This window comes from Cervus elaphus, chromosome 15 (assembly GCF_910594005.1).
Source record: "Cervus elaphus chromosome 15, mCerEla1.1, whole genome shotgun sequence".
Lineage (NCBI taxonomy): Eukaryota > Metazoa > Chordata > Mammalia > Artiodactyla > Cervidae > Cervus > Cervus elaphus.
In genome coordinates, this window is record NC_057829.1 from 18,131,721 (window position 1) to 18,156,699 (window position 24,979).

At 41.5% G+C, this 24,979-nt stretch overlaps 1 protein-coding gene across 3 annotated transcripts in view; it reads left to right on the plus strand.

Moving 5' to 3' along the window:
• The window catches only part of ARID5B (AT-rich interaction domain 5B), a 188,401-nt gene that overhangs the window by 133,418 nt on the left and 30,004 nt on the right, over positions 1–24,979 (plus strand). For 2 of the 3 annotated variants that reach the window (XM_043926466.1, XM_043926467.1), the window contains 3 exons: positions 9,705–9,817; positions 16,017–16,221; positions 18,159–18,211. In XM_043926466.1, the coding sequence (XP_043782401.1) occupies positions 9,705–9,817; positions 16,017–16,221; positions 18,159–18,211 (371 nt within the window). Of the gene's footprint in view, positions 1–6,164; positions 8,296–9,704; positions 9,818–16,016; positions 16,222–18,158; positions 18,212–24,979 lie in introns of those variants that run through there. The other variant, XM_043926468.1, reaches the window with a different exon arrangement.

A 24,979-nucleotide genomic window follows, 5' to 3' on the forward strand; every position in this document is an offset into this window, starting at 1 on the left:
GTTAGTAATGGCCTATTTTATATTTTTTGTATATTCTTGGAAACTCAGTGTGTATTTTATACTTACAGCACATCTCAATTCAGACTAGATGTCTTAGGTGCTCAAGAGCCTCATGTGGATAGTGGTTGCCGTATTGGACAGAGCAACTCTAAACAGTCCTAGAAACGTTTTAGCTTTCACTGAAATAAATGGGATAACTCCTAACATCTTCCGTGTGTTCTCCATGTTCACTGTGAGATTTCTATGGGTATTTTTACACTTTTCCCTGTCGTGTGACGTCCTCTCACTCCCAGGAGCTGAGCTCCCTAGCTGACCCCACCGGGTTATAACGAGCTGACCTTGTTTAATATACCACCAGGCACTGTGGATCTTATTGCCGCTTCTCCACACACACCCCAGGCCCTTTCTCCTCACGCCACTTGGCTGCAACACATACTAGTCTTTGCCACCTGCGGGTTCTAAAAAATGACAAACAGGAATAGTAATCTTTTTGCTTCTAAGTAAGAGACTGTCCTGCTTGTTTTTCACTTTATTTTTGGCTGCACCCTGTGGCATGCAGAATCTTAGTTCTGCCACCAGGAACTGAACCTGGGCCCTCGGCAGTTAAAGCACCGAGTCCTCCAGGGAATTCTCGGAAACTATCCTACTTCTTGTGGCTTCCCAGCTGGCACAGTGGTAAAGAATCTGCCTGACAATGCAGGAGACATAGGAGATGTGGGTTCAATCCCTGGGTTGGGAAGATCCCCTGGAGAAGGAAATCACAACCCACTCCAGTAATCTTGCCTGCGAAATTCCATGGACAGAGGAGGTTGGCATGCTGCATTCCATGGGGTTGCAAAGACTCGGACACGACTTAGTGACTGAGAGCACACACATCTACTTCTTAAATTATTCTTTCTGAGTGATAGAAAAACATGAAGAGAGTGAAAAATCCTCTTTCAGCACAAATTCCTTTGGGGATTTTTTAAAAGAAATTGGGAAACTATTATGTGAAGATCTTTTACTTTTCCTATGTGTATGTGTTTGAAAAAGTGAAAAACCTATACTATATTAGTCCAAGTCTATAACAAGTTAAAGATCTCCATGTTAATCCACACACACATACACACACACACACACACAGAGTCTCTTTTACTTATTTCCAAGTGGGGACTGTTTTCTTTAGAGATGTAGCAAATCAATTACCCTTAATGTTGAACATGGAATATCTCATTTCCAAACCTAGAGAAATGGCTGAACCAGAAAGTTCTGTTTATATATGAGTTTAAGAACTGTTTTGATATTTACTGCTCCTTGCAAGATTATTCAATACAAAAATGTAGCTTTCACTTCTGTGCTGTCACATACGATAGTAACTCCATAGAACGTATCAATCATGGAGTAGAATAAGCAGGTTTGTTGATTGTAAAAAAAAAAGAAAAGAAAAATAGACAAAAATTAATTATCTATGCTTAAGAGGTCTTTATAAAATTCATAAATTATAGCCATCAAAATGTCTTTTAAAAGCATTTCCAGAGTGAATCTTTAAATAGCCTAAAACAAAGCACTAGTATCTTAATATTCTATTGATATTACAGATAATCATATAGACTTAAATCTGTCTTAAATCTTAAGACTTAAATCATATAGATAATCATAAAGACTTAAATCTGTGTATATTGAATAGCTATCAAAAAATGCAAGCATGAGTTATTTCAGATTCTTAAGAAAGAGGATACAGTGAGCAGTGAGACAACACATTTGTTCTAAGTGTAGTAGTTGTGATGCAGGTTTTTTCCCTCAACATCCAGCATGATCTTCCCTTTTAACTGAGGAGCCGGGGGTTTGGAATTGGCTGGTGGGTACCCGGCATCTGGGGAAATGAATAGCAGGAGAAATGAGTTGCAAGGTAGATGTGAAACTGACATTTGAGCCACTGTGCTATTTAAGTGTCTGGTTGTTAGTTTTGCTGGGTTTGTGACTTCATGACAAGACTTTACAGCTGGGGGAGGAGACAGGACCCTTTGTGTGCTGTCTGAGCACCTAAAGAACTCCACCTCCTTTGGATCTTAAGGACCAAGCTAGGCCCTCAGGTATCCACTCTGCCCCGATGTATCTTTACAAAATATTTGGAATTCCAGTCTTTCCACAGGCTCCTAATATCATGGTCTATAGACTCCATTACCCCAAAGATGAATAACCGTTTGCAGAGCGGCTATGAGCCACCGCCTCCATCCCCTTACAGGTCCTGAAGGGGCTTTTTCATCTGAGATGGTCCCCCTGGCAGAATCTCTGGGTCGCCAGACAGACCAAAGTTTGAGGGGTCTGGCACTGATTTCAGTCACCTTCCCTTTTCCGGAATTCTCTCCATAAAGAGTCAATCCTCTGAAGACCCAGAATCTCTTCTCACTCTCCACCTTGACTTAGCTCCTAGATTTTCCCCACCAAAGTGACGGTGAAAAGCGACTATAATCCCTTTCTTCTTTGCCCAGTGCCCTCTTAGACAAGCCTATCATACCTATCATAGACCTCCAGAATGCTTCTACATTCCTTTAGAATTCCCTGCATCATTTTGGAATAATATATAGATAACATTTGGCCACTTAAATCCTGTCTCCCCCCTCAAGACACAGAGAGGAAGTAGAGATCTGCCCATCACTGGTGGTAAAACCTGACTGAAAAAGAGGTTTGCTCCTGCATTAATGGCGAGAATGCACAGAGTCACATGGTTTCAGACCAATTAGCAATACAGATGAGCTAGCAAGTCAAGTTCCATTTATAGGCTGGGGGAAGGGGAGAAGTAAAATAATCTGCGTTGTTAAGTGTTTCTGAGAAATGAAGACCTCCAGGGCAGAGAGAAGGCGGATCAGGAAATAGCTATGCAAATCACATGCCTATGAAATTACTAAAACTTTGATCAGAGGCATTAACAATTGCTCCAGCATTCACAAGTATGAAACAAGGAGTGAGTAAGGCAGGGCAGGTTGGGAAGGCATTACGAAAGTGTTTGCTTACATGGTTTGTTGAGCAGTCAATGAAGTCCACGGCTGTTTTGGACTTAAGTTGCCTGAGCAGTCCAGGTATGACAAATGCAATAATACATTCCACTCTCATTAGTGACTCTTAGGGACCTCAATGACAAAGAGCCAAAGTGCCTGGACCTCATATAAAGCCTGCTTCATTTTTTTTTCCCTTTCCCATCCTCTTTCTAATAACACTTCTGCTTACCCTTCCACAGGTGGTAGGAGAGGACCTGGATTCTGTGAGAGTGTAGTTCATTTGGAAATGCTAAATTGTAGTTAGTAGGCACTGTGGTTCAAGCAACATTAAGGTATGGCTTGGGCTGAAGCAAACCTGGAAACTCAAAGTGGCCGTGACATCCAGGGTAGCGAGTGTGACCATTTCCCTGGGGCACACCCCCTCGGCCCCTGTTCAGGGCTGTCTGGTCTGGGTGTCATTTGAGAGTTGAGGGCATTTGAGGCTGGCTCTGGCCTCAGTTCACAACTCTGCTGCTGCTAAGTTGCTACAATCATGTCCAACTCTTTGCGACCCTGTGGACTGTAGTCTGCCAGTCTCCTCTCTCCATGGGATTCTCCAGGCAAGAATACTGGATGGTTGCCATACCCTCCTCCAGGGGATCTTCCCGACCCAGGGATCGGACCCAGGTCTCCTGCATTGGCAACGGGTTCTTTACCACTAGTGTCACCGGGGAAACTCCTCACAACTCTGGACTCATCTTATTAATGCCTTTATTTGAGAAAAAAAAAATTACTCTTAAAAAGGAAACTGTCAGAAAAATTATAGGACATGATAACACTCTTGCAGCTTTTTTCCTTTTTAAATTTTGTTTAAATCGTGCCTATTGCTTTGAAGTCATCATTTAAGCCAGAAAGTCCCCCGGGATGGAGTTGTGCTTGCTAACGGCCTGATGTGTTCGCATCTCAGACAGCACAGTTGCTTCTCAAACATTTCTGTTGAGTGTGGAAAATTATTTATAGACCAACAGAATAAAAGTAAACTTGCATGATCTTAAATCCATATAAATAATTAATGCTTTGTGAATTCACGGAGCCAACCAATTATCAGACACGGAGTCCCAGCGGCTACAGTTTTCTGGCCCTGCTCTGTGAGGTGTGGAGTGGAGAGTATATGGAATGTAACTGTGGATTTGAAACAGAATTTCAGGGAATCATTTATGAATTTAAAAGCAAAAATGTTGGCTTTAAGTTAAAGCCAACATGAGAGCTGAGAGCTTCTGTTTTTCTTTTCTTTTTTCCCTAGTATTTGAAAACTGAAATTCTGTGAGAGATTATCTGTGAAATGCCTTTCTTTTATTACACCCATAAATTTCAGGAGTGGCTTTGATCAAGCTTTCTGCCATTGTTGGTTTCTAAATCTTTTACTCATATGTTAATAACTTTAAAAACACTCATCCTATTTTTGTTGTAGTGAAAGAGGAAGTTTCTAAATAGTCAAAAGGGAAATGTTGAAAATAGAACACAATAAATGATAACTAAATTAGGGTAGGTCCCCCCACCCCCAGAAAGAGCAATGCTCCATGCTGAAACTTGCCGGGGTATTTTAAGATTATTGTCTATAAAGAAAATGTACCAAAGAATTGAGATGCTCAGAGGAAAGGCATTAAAGAAATGCAAAGTATTATCAGATCAGTAATGCACACTATACATAGAACAATGTTTGCCAGTCCTATTTTAATACTTCAGGCTGTGGAGTTTAGTTTTCTGACTTGTGTTTAGTGTTTAAAACACACACACACACACAACTTGCAAATCAAATGAGTTTATGCTCTGCCGGCTTCCTCTAGACATTGACCCTGGGGGTCAAACTCTTAGGAAAATGATGCCTGGTTTTCCATTCCCCTAATTCCAGTCCCTACCAACGAGCAAGTCCTATCTCTGAGTGGAAGCTCACAGAGAATTTCTCGAGAGACTATGTAGCTCCGTTGGCAACAAAATCCTCTCTGCAAAACGAGAAGAAAGAGTTGTTAACTGATGAGTCAATCCAGCTTTTATAGCAGTTTATCTTCGTGGTATTTCCAAGAGCATAAATGTTATAAAAAAAGAGACGGTCATGACAGGAAGAACACAGTAGGAAAAAAAACAGAAACGTTTAAGCCAAAAGCAATTTACTTTGCCAGTAACTGGTTACATTTCCTTTGTTTTATTATTATTATTGCAATATGAAAGTTTCCCACACCTGTACTGCCTGACACATAACTTGTCAGAACCCACAGTGAAGTAAATACATAAATGAGTGCCTGCAACTCTGAGCTTCTAGAGTCTTAAAGGGAAAAAAAAAAAAGCATGTTTTGCTCTACTGTCAAAAAAAAAAAAAAAGACTGATTCATTAATAGTTGAAGGAGTATTTTTAAAAAGGCAATAAACAAAACACATGGGTTAAATGTCAGAGTAGCCTGGAGCACTAGCAGTAGCCGATTTCTCCTGGGATTAACACCTATAGAAATAGTGGTGACTTCACAATGGTGAATACTTGTTAATTTCATGGCACTGAGTAAGAGGAACAGATGGGCAGTCAGAGAGAGAAGATTTTTTTTTTAAAAAAACCATAGACATCATTCACTGATCAGGCAGAAGAGTCGTTGATGGCACACTGCAAGGGGGTAATGTCCTTGGTGATCTTAAGCTTCATTGGAACTCTGCGACTTTGGTGCAAGTCTCATCACCTGCTGCTCGGGATGGGGACCCTGTGCCCACCAGCAGGGCTGTAGGATGCTGTCTGGTGCCCGAGATGGGCTATAGTGCCTAGTGCTTTGTGCTATTTGAGAGTGTTTTCATTTGGGGGTAGCTCCCTGGAGTCTGCCAGCCTGTTAAGAATGTAAACACGTCGTTATAAGACACAGCAAGTGTGTGTGTTAAGGGAAGTTCCTGAAAGCAGGGGCTCTGGATAAAGTCAGTTGCCTGGGTGGGAAGCTTTCTACTACCAGTAACCAGTGGTATGACCTAAGACAAAATAATTTCTATCTCAGTTACCTGGTCTGTAAAATGGGGATAATAATAATAATTGTGCCTTACTGTGGGCTTGTTTTGAGTTTTAAATGAGTTGTTGTATGCAAAGCTCTGACTGGCAAGAAAAAGTGCTCTGTAAGCATCAGTTATTATTATTATTATTAATATTTGTGGATAATATTGAAAACATTCATGCAAAGAGCACTGACTGAACTCTATGAATGAGCCAGGCCAGGGTTGGCCTGTGGGTGTATACTATACACACGTCAAAGTAGCTGTGCATTTATTGCTTCATGCTCTGTGTTTTTTTAAAGTAGAACTGACTAGAACCAGCTATGCTGTCAGTACATGTATTCTCTACCAAGAATTGTTTTCTTGGTAGAGACTGGCCTCCTCTAAAGCAGCTGGAGCTGGTGTGATTCTGGAGTTATAGGATTTGGGTTCTCTCAGTAAGTCTGTGGCCCTTAGCTGTCAAGCAGAGGGCAGTTGTAGGTTGGTCCAGGGCAGCTGAGAAGAGGTGAGCTGTTTCTTTTATAAAAGAGTCAAAATCCAGAGCAAGCCCATCCCTGACCACCACCATGCTATAAAGCATTTATTTTCATTCACCCACTTAGCAAATAATTTAGTTTCTGTGACCCTATAGGGAAAAAAAAAAGTAATTTGGGGACAAGAATATTTGCTGTCCCCAAAAGCCAGCCCGGCAGTCCCAAGCTTTACCTCAGGTCTTGTGGATCTAAAACCTCTCTTAATTGTATGGTGGAGGCTCTTACCCCATATGGAGTCCCGCACGCTTCCCCCAGTACTTTTAACATCTGGTGTTCGGTTTATTTGCTCATTGCATGTGGGACAAAATCATGGCCCCACTGAGATGTCAGACACAATTACCCTAAGCAGGAACCAAAGGCTCATCTCCCACTGTGGGAGAGCTCATCTCCCACCATAAATTCCTGTCACTAGTGTTTGCTCCCAGAGCTCACAGGTGAGCAGGAATTTCCAGGTGCCCAGTGTAATGGGTATTCACGCGATCAAGTTGACAGGCCTAGCTCTTGACACCAAGGGCATATATGTGGGCATCTTTGTTTCTAGCAGTCACTTGATTATTCAACAATATATTAGGCATTACTGCCCCTGGGTGGGTACTGGGGCAGAGAGCGATGAATCAGACATGGTCCTGCCATTGAGGACTCTCCAACTCAGTATAAGAATAAGCCAGCTAAAGTACAAATAACACAATGATACCTTCCATACGAGAAGGTCAGAAAAGGAGCTCAGAGGTGAGACTAACAGAGGTATTCAAATTTGATACTTAAGGGGTTGGTGGGATTTACCTAACCATACCTGAAATATTAGTGCACTTGCCTTCTGAGGAACAAAAGGCTTTTTCTCTTGATCAGATTCTACTTAGAGCTTCAGTTTGTGTGAGCAGACTATTAGGTACTAGTCTGTTCTAAATATGTAATTCTCAGAATTTGCTGGGGACGGGCATGTGCCTCTCTGGGTTCTAAGAGCAGCTCAAAGAATGGAGAAAATAGACCCAATTTGGGGATGACTTATTGTCAGTTCCCGGAACCTCTGCCTTTATTTAAAACAGCCTGTTCAATGCGAGTTCTCTCTGTCTAAAAGGCCTCTGGAAATAAATGCCTTTTAGGTTTAAATGCTTTTTGCCAAAATTGTTAGGAAGGAAAGATCATAGTAACAAGTCTTAGAACAGAGGCAGTGTTGTTTTGTTCTTTTTAATGAAATGCCCCAGACCTACCTCAAGTTCTGTCGGTTTCTGTCAGCTCTCTGCTGGGCTATTATTTTGATAAGGGACTTGAAAGTACATCCTTCCTTCACCGTCATTAAAGTCTTAGCACTTGGGTCAGTTGTGGAAACACTTCTGTGCTACACTGAGATTCCTCAAATCAAAATAGTCCCCACCCTGGCTCCAGGCAGAGGACCTCATCAGTTCATGGAAGGTGGCATCGGGCTCTGACAGGAGCCGGAGGTCAGGAGCCACAAAACAGGCTGGATGAAGTCACCCACCCCATTCGGGGAGGTGGAGAGAGGCGAGCCCTGCCTGCCAGTCTGGCAACTCCAGCCAAGTCCTCAGAGCTCATCCCACACACCCCGTGCTAGTCACTGCTGTGTGTTTACATGAGTAATGGAGCTGCTGGGGGAGGGGAGTTGTAAGCAGAGCGCTGAGCCTCGCAGCTCACATTCGGAGGGAAGCTGACATCCACACCAAGTCGAGTGGAGACTCCCAGGGACGTGGGGCCGGGGAGCAGTCACATGCTGTAGCTTTCATGAGCACAGACATCATCAAGCAGATGTTTGCCGACTGGAATGGGTAATCGCTGCTTTCTCTTTGCTTGATTTTCTGTTTGTGAGTTTGTATCCCTTTGGTAATGCCAGGGTCGCTTTCTGAGATGGGCTTTCAGACAGACATTGTGGAGAGCAGATTTGGGAAGCGGGGAGTCTGAGTCCCGAAACCACTTTTGAAACTTTTGATTAATTTGAAAGGCAGCTCTGCTTTATTGTGCTTTGTCAACAGCAAGACTGTTATCCACAGTAGAAAATCAAATTAGTGGAATTAATTGTGTTTGTAAGATGAGTATCATGTACAGTGTCCTAAAACCACTGGCTAACTGCATGACATAAGTAAGATTAACAACAATTAAGAGGGTTGGAGTTGTTCAGATTTCGCATGGCCATAATCATACCTTAAAGCAATAAAAAAAAAAAAGTGTGGTACCTTGAAAGGGCCTAAAGAAATTGCTTGGGGGTGTAACTGGTTAGTTTGAAATTCTTCAAGGGCTAGTCGGTTAGTTGGTTTGTTTTAATTTTGCTTGACTGGGTAATTGATGAAGTTAAATGTGAAAACTGATGCCGGAGAGTCATAGCAGCATTCAATAAACAGCAGCCTTTTTTTTTTTTCTCCTTCTTTTATGGATCTTAAAGGGATTCAACCTCAGCATCCAAGATGAAATATAACTTTGATTTGTGTCTTGTCTGTGGCTTTTAAAAACTATAATCTCCACGGAATCAGGCTAACTCCAGTATGATCCTTGGAAGTTATTTTAAATAACCCTCAAGATCTCCATTTTCTATATATATATATATATATATAGAAAAGAAAAAGAGCGTACTGACTTAAATGTACCTGCCAGGTTCGCTGAGATCTGAAACATGCTGTTTGCAATACTGTTAGTAAATACATTTAGTAATATTTTTCAGATTATTGTGAATGCCTCTGTCTACAGCTCTCCCTTATTTGTATCATACTTTGAGAAAATGCTTACCTTTCCACTTTTGAAGAGAGAGGTTTTCAAATGTTACATTACTATGATGCCATAATGGGCTGGCATATCACTTGGGTTTCTGAAAACAAGATACAAAACAAAACACACAGAATGAGCCTGGCTCAGGGCTGTCTCAAGCCCAGTGTATTTCTTGTATAACAACAGGGAAGCGTGTTTTCCTTATCATCGTTCTTTAAAGCCCAGGGCTTCATTCTATTTACATTAATTAGGCATGTTCCAGTGTAACAGGTTAGCTTTGGGAAACATGTCCAGAAGTGCAGAGGCTATATAGACGCAGCCCTTCAGAGAGGGACGTCTGAAAGGGAGGCTTGGCTACCGCAGATGTGTACATTTCTCGGAACAATTAGAGGGTGCCGCTAGAGTGAGTGTCTCAGTTTTTAATAAGAAAACCCACGCAAATGAAAATGCCTCTCAATTGTTCTCCATTTGTTTTCAGCGCCAAATCTTAAAGGCAGACCACGCAAAAAGAAGCCATGCCCACAGAGAAGAGACTCTTTCAGTGGTGGTAAAGATCCCAACAACAATTCTGATGGCAAATCCGTTGCCAAGGTACAGTCATTTGGCTCCCCAGTATTCGCTGGTATTCGTTTTTGCTGCATCTTTTTATTTTTCCCTTTTTCTCTCTGCGCCTGTGTCTTGGTGGCAGTTTTCAATGCAGAATCTGACTTTGGTATTCACAGCCCTCTGCTGTGAGTGTTCCCGCCACCCCCCTCCCCCGGCGGGGGTTGGGGGGGAGCTGGGGGAGGGGGCAGTGCAGGCATTTTGATTAGTCAACAGAAAGACTTCCCACCTCCCGGCTTGGCGGGTTGGGTAAAGGACAGATGATTAAGCGCCCACGTCATTGAGGCTGAGATTTCATAGTAGGTGACACAATGACATAGTTTACTCTGCTGGTATCAAAAATAGACTGGATGAACCATCCTCTTTCTGAATGTATTCATCTAAATATGCTTCAGAGATGAAAACTGGATGGAATTAGAAATGGCTAGAATGAATCTTTTTTTCAAGTTATTTTTTTTCCAAATCACCTCTAATTGACCTTAGGATTAAAGGCACGTAGCCCAGTCCTTACATGTATACATATACTTGTATACAGATTTATATGTTTTTAAAGATCATTTGGTAATGCAGAATGGAAGTCCAAATTCTAGACTCTTTCAGGACCTGGGGCCGTTTTGCCTTAGCATTCTTAGGAATCTTGAAAGTGCATGCCTGAAGAATTTAGCACCGTGAAGGGTGAAGTGTCACTTCATATTTTCAGGCTTATCTTTTTTGCTTTTGTGGGCCTGGATCGTATTTCCATGATTCCGTTTACGGGGTGTTTGCGTTTACGTGTTGTTTCTGTGCCAAAGACAGCAATAGCCCCTTTAGGACCTGAATTGAAGCCCAGAATTCAACTGACACCACATTTCCAGATCCAAGGACTAAACTTATGAAAATGGGAGCATTTTTAGTGAATCTAGAAGACCCTGATGTGGAAAACCATGACTTCAGCTCTATGTTGGCAGTCGACTGTTTTTCTGCCATGCCCTCCACTTCTCTTCCAGTGTAAAGAAGCAAGTCACAGACATTCACATTCTGTATCTTATCTTCAAGCATGACTTGTTTCATCAGGAAGTTCTGAGGACTTTCAAAATTGCAAAGGGTTAAAAAGATCACATAGTAGAAATGTATATTTTCTGGCTAAAAACAAATCTGTTTTTGCCTAAAGTTATTTTTGTTCTATTCCTTTGACCTTCTGCGAGTGAGTCCATGTGGATACCGAGGGTGACATTTTCTGGTAATTTGGACATCTTGGCCCTACAACTGCCTATCCAGGACTTTGGCTTCTGTGATCTTGAAGGATGTCAGCGGGAACAGTTTATTCCCTATGATGTGGCTTGCAAGATACTGCAGGATGGAGCGGAGAGAGATCATAGCCCTCAGCAGAGCTTGTACGGACAACGTCTCCTGTTGGAGCCCTGCCCCATACCTCTAAGGTGATGTCATGTGTTTATCCCAGCATGTTCTGCACCTGAGCCCAGCAGGATGAAGCTCCTTCTCGAGTCATTTGCAGCCACCACCACAGTATGCCTCTGGGAGTTTTATAGAACTCATACAATTGACCTGAAAGAACAGTACCTCTCCTTCCATGGAAGGCAGCTCAGGACTCATACTGGGACCCATAAAACCGAGGAGAACTGGAGACTGTATTTGCTGCTCACCTCCTTCTTAGGAGGAATGGTAGTCTAGCCTGGGTTTTCTAAGTGATCCTTTCTACCTGCTCTGCAGCAGCACTGCCATTCAGCATCCTTACAAGGAGGAGGATCACCCTTCCATCACAGATGTCAGTGGTGAGTGGAAGAACGTCACTCTGTCCTCAGCTCCCAGGGACCAGTCTGAATGCCTTGCTCTTCTTGGGAGTCTTGGATTACAGTCCTGCCTTGGCTGCTTCCACTGGGTCTGGAAAGACCACTTCACCTAGAAGAGAGAGACTGGTAGCTATGAAGTATGGCAGGCTTCTGCTGTCACTGACAAATGGATGCAAAGTCCCTGCAGAATAAACAAGCCACATCTGGGGCCAGGACAACCATGCAAAAGGCTTGTGTGTCTTAGAGTGGTCTCTTCTCAGGAAATACTACAGGAGAGGTTACAAGCCTGTGACTATCTGATCACTTGCTGAACTGGAAGCAACATTGCAGGTGACAGTTGGGCTTTTTAACCAAGACCTGTGTGGCTGTTTTTTTTCAGAAGTGCCTCAAACAGACCACTTCTAACTATGGATAAGTACCAGCTTTCTGCAGCTCCATGCAGCAAAGCGCTCTTAGAGTAAGAACCCACTCAGTTTGTTGTCTGCATGACTGGAAAAGCAGGTCAAGTTAATTTGCCTGTCGCCATCCAGAGTTTGCCCTCTTTCAGTGAGACCGTGGAAACTAGCTTTGCAAGACTCTGTTTTCTAGGGGACAGAGAATGTCATGGCTTTACAATGACAGCCTCATGGAGAAGAGGCTACCAGTTCTCTGAAGATGACAAGAACATGTCCTACCCAAATCCAGGTCTGGGGCAAAAAACTTATTCACATGGTGACTTATATAAGAGAAGTCTTCTTAGCCTGGCTCTCACATGAAAGGCCTCTGCTGATACAAGACAAATGACTTTTCACATCCTGTAAGCACTTTGCAATGGCCAGAAGTACACAACAGGTGGCTTACATTCTAAAAGGACCGTTGGAAAGGGAAACTGCAGTATGTTCTTTCATTGAAATCACAAACATACTTTCACTATTTCACAAATGTGATGCTTTCATTATTTTCAGTATTTTTCATCCCATTTGGTCCTAAGAACTTACCCCGGGGATTATCCTTCTTGCTTTCCTGAGGAAGAAAATGAGGATTTCCGAGGAAGTTAGTGACCAAATAGAAATTAGAGTCTCGTTCCTTCCCTGCTGGTTCAGCACATCCTGCTGCCTCGGTTGAAGGCTGGATTGGTTACAACTCAATCCAGTGAGAGGATGTGGTTAATATCAAATAGGTGGTGGTTCACTGCAAATGTTAAATGTGGATCCTTTAATTAGCACTTCCTCAATCACTTTGGAAACCCCAAAGCTCTTAGTGAACTCGACAAGTGTAAGGCGCTCAGGTCAGGAAAAACAGACTATAGTAATTACCTGTTACCATCAAAAGGTTGGGCTTTCTTGAGGTCACCATGAAGACTAGCTCCCATGTAATATTTCAGTAGCTTAAAATGCTGAGAAAGTTTCCAGTAAGTGTGAAGAATTGTGCAAAGGAACTTGACTTGGTCCTACCCAGAAACGGAATTATCCTCTAGAGGGCTCATGTATGTTGAGAAATGCATGCAGTTAGTCTATGAAGAGAAACTACTGTTTGTATCTTAGGAATCCCCCAGACCCAAGAAGGAGCTCCTTGAGGCTTGGGTGCAACTCAGAAGGCGGCAGCCAGGCTACACCTGGAGCCTTTGCTGCCGTCAGGGGCTCCGGTGGCTTTGGGCTGGGTTCCGTGTGCTCCGCATGCTTCCTTTTGTTCCTGGTTGTTTCTGCATGGCAGAGGCAGCTCCCTAGACACTGAGGGGCAAAGCTTATGCTCCCTTAACTTGTGGCCTATTATCACTGCAGACTTAAGAGTCAACCTGATTTTATATGCAAAGCTGACATCAACTGCTGTTTTTAAAGGGTTTAGAGTGAGGAGATCTGAGTTCTAGACTCCAGGTTCTACCTGACACTAGCCACACGCCAAAATACATCACCTCGCTGAGCTTCAGTTTCCTCCTCTGTAAAATGGGACTCGGATCCTTGTATGAAGCCCACAGCGCTGTTCCCAGCTCACTGTGGCTGCTGCATTCACACTGATTTCCTTCCCTTTGCTCTACACACAACAGAGGGAATGGAGCCCTTTACACTCTGGAAACCACCTAGCTTTATCTCCTACTTCTCACTTGGTAAATCACTTTTCTAAGCTATAGGTTTTGTAATGCTTAGTAATAAGACACACTTTTTAATTGGAAGTATGTTTTGACTCACTGGAAAAGACCCTGCTGCTGGGAAAGATTGAGGGCAGGAGGAGAAGAGGGCGACAGAGGATGAGATAGTTGTATGGCATCATCGACTCAATAGACAGGAGTTTGAACAAACTCTAGGAGACAGTGAAGGACAGGGAAGACTGCTGTGCTGCAGTCCATGGGGTTGCAAAGAGTCAGACATGACTGAGAAACTGAACAATAACAATATTTTGACTATCAATTTGATATTTTTATGAGAGCCAGTAACAGATAGTGTTTAAAACCATAAGTCCTTGAGTGAGACTGCCATTCTGTGCCCTGCTGAGTCACTTCAGTCGTGTCTGACTCTTTGCAACCCCATGGACTGTAGCCCACCAGGCTCCTCTGTCCATGGGATTCTCCAGGCAAGAATACCAGAGTGGGTTGAGACTACTAGGGTTCAAATCCCTAACTCATTACTTACTAACCTGAATGCTGGACGTGATCCTATGGTCTTGGGCATGTTACTCTTCCTCTCGTACCTCAGTTTCCCCATCCTCTGATAGGAGGGTAATAACCTTCCCTGTTAGGGTCATGAGCATGAAAGGAGATAACACCAAAAAAGGGCTTATAATAGAGCCGGACTACACAGTAAGCACTCAGAAAAAGCCAGGAAGCAATACAGATTAGAACTGGAGTGATTTTTATGATTTCAAAGAGCTGTTAAATTATAGATTTCATCAGAACTTTAGACTCAACAATCTAAAATTTGGCAGTGAAAAATGATGACAACATAAAGTTTCCCAGGATGCTCGCCTTAATCTAATGTTACAAAGTACTGAAGTTTGAAAATAACTGTAAATAGAAATCCTACATGGGAAAATGTTTTCATCCCATTTCCACTGCTCTTTAAAAATGAGAATCTTATCTAGAGGCCTGGTTGAATGAGTTGTGCAGGAAGTTTTATTTCTTTATTTTTTTCAGGACCCGTCTAGATATTAAACTGGTGTGTTCATGTGAGAGAATGAGCAATAAAGAAAACCCTTGTAGGGGAGATGTTTCCCTTTAATAAATAAGCATAGCCTTTTATGTTCTTAGTGCTTGCAAAGGAGAATCTGAATGGAAAGACAGAGAGGGGTCAGGAATCTGAAATGGAAAACCTTGTTGACTCTGTGGGACATGTTAATTCACCACATTTCCCAGGCACCCGTCCTCTCCTCACCGATGTTAGGTCGGGAGATGTAAAGAATATTGGAACCTACTCGTTCCCCGTGGGCACACTTGAACTTGAAGCTTGACCCTTTGTACTTCCCCCTTTGACAGTTAAAACAGTTCAGCACCTTAGCGTGTTATTTAACAACCATCAAAGGCCTCTTGTAGAACATGGCAGTGAGGTGGGAACGTGGGGTTAGCTGCTCCATGTGGCCCATCTACCACCATTTATTTTTTAATTCTGAAGCTTTTCACTTACTCCTCCTGGGTTTTTACTTGACCTGTACTTTTCCCTTTGTGGCCACTTAACATCTACAAGATTTTCAGAGCTGACTGAAAAGCTAGGCACCCTCGTTAAAGAGTGGGGTGTCTGGTTTCCTATTGAGGGTGTGTCTGGGCATCACGCTCGGGTGACAGAGACTTTGCTGGTGCTCCCGACATCAGCCAGCATTGGCCTGTTTTTCCAGGTTGCTGGGAAGAGTTGCAACAAGATCAGTTTACTATGAAGAAATGCACTTGCCTTTCATCTTGATCCAAAGTGCAGAACCTGGGACTCTTACTAAGAATGCAGGGTTCCTTCCATGATGACAGTAACCACTGGTACCCCTTAGGAAAATAAAGTGTATAAAGAGACAGGAGAGTGGTCTCAGCAGATGTAAACACTGTTTCTGGTTTCACATCAACATGCTGGTAAGGAGTCTAAAAGAGGCTGGCATAGTTTGGCACACCATGGCCCACTGGCCACCTGTTTCTATAAATAAGATGTTATTGGAACACAGCCTCATCCGTTTGTTTACATATTATGTGTGATGGCTCTCGTGTCTAGCATTGAGTAGCTGTGACCAAGGTTATGGTACCCCCAAAGCCTACCACAGTTTCCGGCCCTTCTCAGAAATTTACCATCCGTGGTCTGTGATGCTCTAGGAGCTATTTCAGGGCCAGGATAGTTTCCTGGTTCCCCCCCTTCCCACTCAGTGGACAATGTCTCTAGCTGTGTCCTTGTAGGAATCCCAGAGCTGTGCTGGATTTGACGTGGCCTTTTTTTTTTTTTCCCCTTTTCCAGGTGAAATGTGAGGCTAGGTCAGCCTTGAACAAACCGAAGAATAACCATAATAATTGTAAAAAAGTCTCCAATGAAGAAAAACCAAAGGTTGCCATTGGTGAAGAGTGTAGGGCCGACGAGCAGGCCTTCCTGGTGGCACTTTATAAATACATGAAAGAAAGAAAGACGCCAATAGAACGAATACCCTATTTAGGTTTTAAACAGAGTAAGTATACTTGTTTTCATTTCTGAAATATCAAAGCTACTCAGATTCTTTGAATTGGGGGTTGGAAATTTTTGACTCAGGCTTATGTTGAAATCCTCTACTGGGGATGATACTCTTGTTTATACTAAATCTACAAATCATCCAGGCCAGGAATTTCTTCCCCCTGCCTCTTTCTGCTACATTGTTCCCTTCTGGGGCAGTTGCAGTGAGATATTTATAGGCTTGAATCCTCTGATTATGACTGGAAATAGACATGTTGAAAGTTCCTCATTTTCTGTTTTGTCAATCTTGAGTATCTGTAACGCCTTTCTTCTGAGATAATAACATGACGTAGTTTTATCAGGCACAGATGTTGCCTGTGAAAAGACAGCTTTTAAAAGGAGGACATTTAAAGATGGACAAAACAACCACAAAGAAAAGACATATTTCCTAAGCCCCAAATTTGCTAAGAGATAACAAAGACCCGATGACTTCAGAGAAAACAAGAAATACACAAATTTGCACTGAGGGCCCAATTTTGAATTACTTTGACATGTACGTGTAAGCGTCATCATATATTTTAGAGTAGAACAGGGAACTCATGGCTGAGCAGAATTCCATATAAAAAGAGAAGAAACCCAGACCCTGTCCTGATGTCACAACTGAGTATATATTTTAGCTCTGTCTGGATTTTGTGGCACACAAAGAGATGAGCCCCTGGTTTGAAATAGTATTTTCTCCAAATGTATCTTCCTAGATTAAAATCATGTGTCATTCTGATGAAGAATGTCAAACCTGTATGTTTTACATAACAATTTACATACCTAATGGCGGCTGGCACTGATTGCAAGAGAGCACGCGCAGCCATTACAAACTTACGTAACTACGAGTGATTGCAGTGTTTGTCTGAAAACTGGCTGCTGGAAATAGAAGTAAAATTAATGTACTATGAACAGCTTTGTTGCATTATGCATTGGTTCAGATTAAATCAAGGCTGAGGCAGGCCTCCTGATAGCTTTGAAATAGTGCAAGGTTCAATGAGGCTTTGCGAACGTGTTGTGTCAAAGAGCAGTTTTGTTTTGTTTTGTTTTAATTTTATTCTTCATTTCCTTTACCAAAGAATTACTTGAAGTTCAATTTTCCCATCTTATGAAAGAATCAAATCCACAGCAGTCCCATTTCATGATATTTAGTACAGATGAACAGGGTTACCAGTAATTTGGCATAGATGATTAACAGCATAAACATATGCATGCCCTGTGAAGAGAAATTTGTTTTTAAAAATACATATTTGCACCGTCACACAGACAAGTAAGTTAGGGGACTAGGTGGGCACAGGACTCAGTTCCTTTGGGAATGAACTTTTCCCTTGATTTGTTGTATCACTGCACCCTTAAGGGTGACTTACTTATTTACCTGCTCAGCGCAAAGCACCATGTGATAGTGAAATACGCTAAGAGGTTTTAATATAGTGCTGCCATCAGAAATTCTGTTAAGGTAATCATATATTAAAGTGGCTGGTATTTATTGATTATGAAGAGTTCTTCTCTGAAGGAGGCATTACATATTACTATTTAATCAATGGCTTCTTTCTAAGGGTCCTACAAGACAACCCCTGTTTTGAAATCCCATGCTTTTCTCAAGGAGGCTGTAATGTAGCTTCCCTTGGTCTGCTGATGGCAACAGCACTAAAAATTGTGTTGTCCTTTATCCTAAAAGTAGAACCGTTTCCGGATTTGTGACTGTTTCTTAAGAAATATTTTAAGTGGTACTAATATACCCTATTGTTGAATACCCTTTGGTAAATTGTTTCCTAAGACCTTAGCTCTCTGGGTTACGTTAATATTTCTTTTTATTTCTCTTTCTCATTGAAAAAACAAAACTAAATGTTTTAATTGACATTTCTTGGAAATATGTTAATGCAATGCTTATCTAAATACTTATTGTCCCTCTAACAGTTAACCTTTGGACTATGTTTCAAGCTGCTCAAAAACTGGGAGGATATGAAACAGTAAGTGTTTAAGCAACTTAAATGAAATAATTTTGCAATCTAACTCCCCCTACCCCCACCCTGCTCTGACCAAAATGGAGAAAATGCAAACATAACCGTCACTGACTGCCTTTTCAAATGGCTGTACACTTTTGGGGGTTTATTGGGCCGCTTTTGGAAGCAGTCCCAATTAGTTCCAGGTTTGGCAAAATTGTAAACTTGTCGTAAAAACTACAAGTGGAAAACATATGTAACTCTCCCCTGTCAGGGAAATTAGTTAGGTCTGTAATTTTTTCCCATGTTGAGAAAGGGCTATTATTGTACAACAAGCCAAGATTGCATAAAAGAAATTTCCCTTGGCAACATACCTGACATCTGTTCATGTCTAATATGGGAAATGTATTAAAGGCTTTCAAAAGTAATCAGTATTGGCCATTAAGGAATAGAATGCAGCAGAATCTCCTCTCATTCTAGAGCAGAGAAGCTTTATTAGACAAGGGTCAGTGCTGCATAAACAGGAAGTTATCAAACTTACTCAGAACAGGCTCTGACACTCTTTATCAGCTAATTCTAACTGACAGGAATGGGTTATTTTTAGCTTACAGGAAAATTTGATGGCCACGGATTTTTACAGCATGAATTTTGAACCGATAAAATGTTAGAGCAACAGACTCAGATTAGAATCTTGAAAAGAAGAAGAAAGAGCTGCACTAATATAGCATACAGAGATGACATCTGTAATAAAATCAAGTGACATAGGAAGATGTCGTCATTGGAAAGATTTTCTCCTCCACATAGTGATCAGATTGAGTTGTGCAGTTTCTTTTACAATTGAAGACATTATTTTTTTTTCCTTACAGAGTAACCTGGGGTATATCTCTGTATCAAAGTAAGATGCCAGAGACAGAAAGTCAAGAAAACGAAACTCATTTTAACCCAAAATGATAACTAGTGTTTCTTGCCAGATACAGCATTTTATTCCACAAACTAATATGAGGGTTTGATGTGAGGGGCTTGGGATGGGAAAAGATGGTGAGCAATATGTGAGTCAGATAATCTGGTGTTCATTAATGTATTAATTAATCTGGTGTTAATTTGTAATTAATAACCTGGTATTAATTCTAAGAATTCTTTGTGAGTCTATATGCATGTAAAATGTTTATTATATAGGCAATACATGTTTATAAGGAAATCAGATACTTATATGAACTATATTTAAACATGTATTTCATAGACATAATTTGCTTAAAATTTCTGTTTTACTGAGTGCCCTACTGAAAAATAAATAATGTAGTTTCTCACTTGGATCTGTTGATAAGGCAGGGAGATTTACTCCTTCCCACTGTGGCTCATAGTTTTCTAAAGTCTTGAGCTAATTATAGCTTTCGTGCATGTGAAAAAGATGATAACTTATTCAGTGTTAGTCTCATAAATTTAGCAGTCCACCCCATAGCCTAGACTTTTAAGTCTAACCTTTAATGTTCAGGATAGGAATACACATTCTTATGAACTCTGACTACAGATAGTTACATGATATTGCACAACATTATGAAATGTCTTTTCAAACCCAGGAATTTTTTTGTTACTCACTGATAGGGAGAGAGCCAGCAAATTTCACTGAATCAGTTTTTCCTGCTTTTGTATCTTATGTATTTGCACCAGGATTTTTTTTTTAACAAGCAACGGCAGACTGGTATAGAAAATATAAAAGAAACTTCTGATGACTTTCAAGGCATTTGCAATATTCTTTGAACAAACACTGATTATTCCTTTGTTGAATGAATGATTGAATGATCACACAATCAGCAGATCACCTGACTACATATTTATTGAGTATAATATGTAGTGTTAGACACTCTGGGGGACATAAAAATATTTAGGCTAGGGATTCCAGTTGCTTACCATCCAGGAAAGGCATCAGTTGTAAGACAGGGTGGGAGAAGATCAGTTGCGCTGTTTGGGTAAAGTACTTCCTCATTTAGAGGAAGAAAGACTTACAGGTCTGAGGCCACTTGAGCAGAATATTGGAGAACAGATGGAATTTAGATGTGAAAGATTATGGTCTTCTAAGGATGAGACAATCAAATGGGGAAACAAACTATGTAGGTAGAATGAAGTTTGGTATAGCAAGTTTGAATAACTTGGAGTCACTAGGTGGTTGGGATAAATGACCATGAAGGGGAATTCAGAGGGAAGGATGGCGCCTAGGGAAGGAGGTCCTTGGATGCTGGCAATGAGGGGTTGGGATCATGAAGACTGACAGCAAGTTAAGTGTTATGTTTTGCCGCCTATATTGCCTGCACTGAATTGTGCTAGACAGAGTGGAGAGAAAGACTGGGCTGGGAGACATGGAAGACCAGATTGGCATCTGCTTTCCATCTGGTTTGTGCGTCACATCTCTTGAGCCAAGCCACAGGGAGGACTGGTGACCTGTGGGGGCTGTCCTTTTCCTCCTTCCCTCTCTGCTTCACCCTTCAGCTCCTTCATCCTTTGTTGGGTCCCTGCACTCTTCACAATATGCCACATTTTCCCATCTCATTTCAAGCAGTGAATCTGTGTGACTATGTCAATATAAAATCTGTATTTGAGGCCATAAACTGAATAAAACCAACCAGTGGGATTTTTTTCCCTTCCTTCTTTCCTTCTTTCCCTCCTTCCTTTCTAAAAACTGCCTCATACTACCTGTTGGCCCTGCAGGCACTTGAGTTTGCCACTCTGATTTTGCCTTTAAGCTTTTGAACCTCTGAAGTATAGAAAACATTTTTCTTTAGTATATTTTGACTAATATAATTGTGAGATGTTCAGTGAGGATTCAGTTTTGAAGTCAGTCCAGGAGATGTATTAATAATATCCAAAGTCTGAGGACTTAAATTGTCATCACAGCCTTACTAGAGGATACTTATCTATGAGATCATCTGATATCAGAAGCAAGTGTAGACTTGTCATTTAGAGCTCAAAAGAGATCTTGGAATCTTCTAGATCAGTGGTTCCCAGAGGCTACTCAAGAACTGCAGCTCAACTTTTCAATGGGGAATTTTAAAGTGTAAGTAGTTTTCTAGGTCTCTCATATATTAACTCTAGAGTGGGGCCTGGGCCTGAGAATTTGAGAATCTTTAAAACAACAACAACAACAACAACTGCCCAGATTCTGTTAATTCAAAGCTAATGGTAACAATGATTATTATTAAACTTCAGGACTCCTAGCTTCAAAATGTGGCCCCCATCTAAGTATCAAAGATTAGAAGATTGTCTTCAGGCTATTACTAAATAAACACAATAAACATGCCAGAATATTAACATTCCTTGGCTCAAAAGCAGCACAAAGTTTCCAACTATTATTTTTCCATTTGGTAAAGTGGCAATCTAAATTGGGACTCGATGAGCTATTTTCATTTTGAATAAGGAAAAGTGTAGCCCCCTCACATTTTTATTTTCATGAATTGGCCTTTGTGCAGAAAAAGATCCTTGCCCTGCTCCATATATGGAAACTGAGGCACAAGGAGATGAAATGAGTTGAATGGGGTCATCCTGGCATTCTTCAAATTCTGAACTGCTGAGAGTTTCATGCACAATTATCTCAGCCTCTGTAACATCATCACTAGGAGGAAGAGATTTATAAATTCTTTGTGCCTTGCATTCTCAGCAGTCTCTTATATACATTTTTATGTATTGGGGGTGATGCTTTGGGGAAAGAAAAGATCTAATAACCTACCTTCATTCATTTCTACCTTTCAGTTATTTCTACCTTTTAGTCATTTCTTTGAACTTAACATGAACCTTACCTAATATACCAACTAACTAGTTGAGATTTTCTGATTCTTGAGAAAAATGTGTGACCTTAGAAGACGGGTCAAGAAGTCTGGAAAATGTAAATACTCAGTAATAGTAAAAACTTGCAAGTTTAAAATCTGTAGATGTATTTCTTCTGCTGTTAACTTGTGATTGGATAAAGAGATCTCTCTGGAATTCCTTCTGGTTATAAGAAGAGGCCATGTTAATTGGCTTGTTTTTGTTTGTGGTTATAAACTATTCCAAACCTTCTGGTTTGAATTGTGGATTATGGATTATTTCATTTTAGTCCTTCACAACCCTCAAATTGATTTTTTTTTTTAAAGAAAAGAGCAGAAGTTCTATTTTAAGCCTTTATAGCTTTCAACTAATAGCTATGTTCTGTTCTCTTGGCCTCTTCTGCCTTTGCTAGAAATATATATCGTGTCTCTGCATCCCTAGGTTTAGAGATCATAAACTTATTGAATGGATTTGATTTCCTAAAAAACATCATCTTGGCATTTTGATTGGTTGGCAATGAGACCTCTTCTTTAACAGTCATATATCTGATTTCCCCTTCCAAACATTTAAGAGTCTGGGTCACCTACAGTGGAGGAGGCAGAACTGAATAAAGTTTTGCTGATGAGCTAAGAAGGTCTTCACTTCAGTGTCTGGTGAAGTAGTTAAGGCTTGCAGGGTAGCTTGGGGTATTACCAGGATGCAGCATGTTGACGGTGGTTTGCTAAAGTGATTTCCATTTGGCTAAACATTTGATGGCAAGCCAGAGGCAATATTTGGAGAGAGGTAGAGTTGGGAAATGGGTTGAGTAAATCTTATCCTAGAGGCAGAGGACCATGCAAGAGCAAGTGTGTTGCCTTCTAAGAATGCCAGCTCGAAGTCCCGCCTCTCCCCAGGGATGAGACAGGACCACTATTTCACAACTGGAAGAAGCCACTTGTCTTCTTGCTGGAAGGATTAGGCCTTGACATCAGATTCTGGCTTTGACATCATTTCAAGACATCCTCTGAATCTAACCCTAGTTCTCTGGACAGACAAAGCCTCTTGCTTAATTCAAAATTCTCAAGGCCAAAGATGATGTCATGTAGCTTTGAAAGGCTCCAGTTCCTGGAGTACTACCAGGAAAAAAAAGTCATCTTCCTTGAATTCAGTCCGCCCTCAAGGTGTCCTGAGAAAAAAGGCTGTTTCTTACAACAGCCCGGGCAACACTGCTCACAGGCAAACTCTCCTTTTGACTTCCTAAACATATCCTGCACACTCGTACAAGTCATGCAGTAGTGGAAACACTGTTGTCCTAAAAGATTTCCGATGACTGTTTCCTCACCAAGCCACAAAATACCAAAATTATTTCATCCTAGTGATTCCAAAGGTAGGAAAATCAAGGCTCCAAGACTGTTTTGGGTTAAAATATTTTTCCAGTTTTTTAAGTGACAGAACATTTTCATCAAATAAAACTAGAGGAGGGACAGAGTCCTTTCCTACTCACTGGGTCCGTTTTCTTCTCAAGGACTGGCATTGTTGAGAGTTAGTTTCAGGCCACTTTTGAAACACCACCTGAATTCTAAAGAGAGTTTAACAACCACTTTCCAGTCTGTCCTCTGTATCTGTGGGTTCCACATCTGAAAATTCAACCAATCTTTGATCAGGAAAAAAAAAAATTAATCCCAGAAAGTTACAAAAAGCAAAACTTGAATTTGTCAAGCACTGGCAACTATTTATACAGCATTTACATGGTATTTCGTGTTATAGCTAATCTAGAGATGATTTAAAGTACATAGGTTATATGCAAATTTTATATGAGACTGAATTTTGGTATCCACGGTGGGCGGGGGTCCTTGGAAAGAGAGGGGTAGCTATTTATAAGGAATGAAAACTTTGTGAACATGACAGGTGTAGAGTGCTTTTCACAGTTTCTTGGGTCTTATCCATACTAAGGAGGGAAGTAACCATCAAGTGTCTTCAAAGTGAGGTTAAGTTTCATATGTACATAGACTGACTTTCTTGGGTGTGGTCTGCTTGGTTTTTCATCTTGCTTTATGGTTAAATCATATGGGATTATGATTCCTGCAAGACTGTGAACCCTTTAAAGCAGTAACATTTCTTTCTGTTTATGCTGTTTCCCACCCTCAACCATCCAGCCTCTCCTTCCGCCTCCAAGCCTCTGTACCTAGTACGGGCCCTAGAATAGTAGCAGCAGAAGACACGCTGTCAGGAGCCCCTCCTGTCTACGTGAGGCCCTTGAGCGGGGGACAGGGGAAGGACGTGGAAGGGAAGTCACCGTGTGGGTGGAGTTTTTCTTTAGGAAGTAGAGAGCCAGAGTCCTTTGCATCCTTGAAAACCTAAAATAATGAATCAGGTTGAAACATGAACATGACCGGGAAGCCTGAGGCTTTGTGAGACAGTTGATCAAACTGACTCTGTAGCTAGATCAAACTTTCCAGTCAAATGGGTCTGGGGGCCAGATACCAGGAGGCAGACGCCGCTCCTACCCTAGATGGGTTTAAAGCTTACACACATGCAGGGAGGACAACAGAATAAGAACCCTGAGCAAATGCACACCTAGGCACGAGGAAAGCACGTGTTAGAGCAGAAGGCAGACGCACACAGGTGGGAGCATGGCGCCCAGGGCTGTCCTGGACAGAGGGCTCTGTCCTCCCCTTCCTCCTCGTGGGGCTCTGTGACCCCCTGTAGGTTTGGACAAGTTGAGGATTGAGACATTTCATGCTGTAGAGCCTATGGTCAGTGTTTGAATTAAAAGTGCATCTGGGCACAAAAAAAAAAAAAAAGGAGATGTATACCCAGGAGACCTGTGTACTTAAAAGCTTTTAGCAGTTGGAAAGAGCACATTTTATGACTTTCCTGTGGAAAGAAAATATCTCAAAATGGCCTGATTCATCTAGGCTGGCCAGTGGAACCTCAGTAAACAGAGAGCCCAGTTCCTTGAAGGCCCGGCCCTTGTCTTTTCTCCACTGGTTAAAAAAAAACAAAACAAAAAAAAAAAAC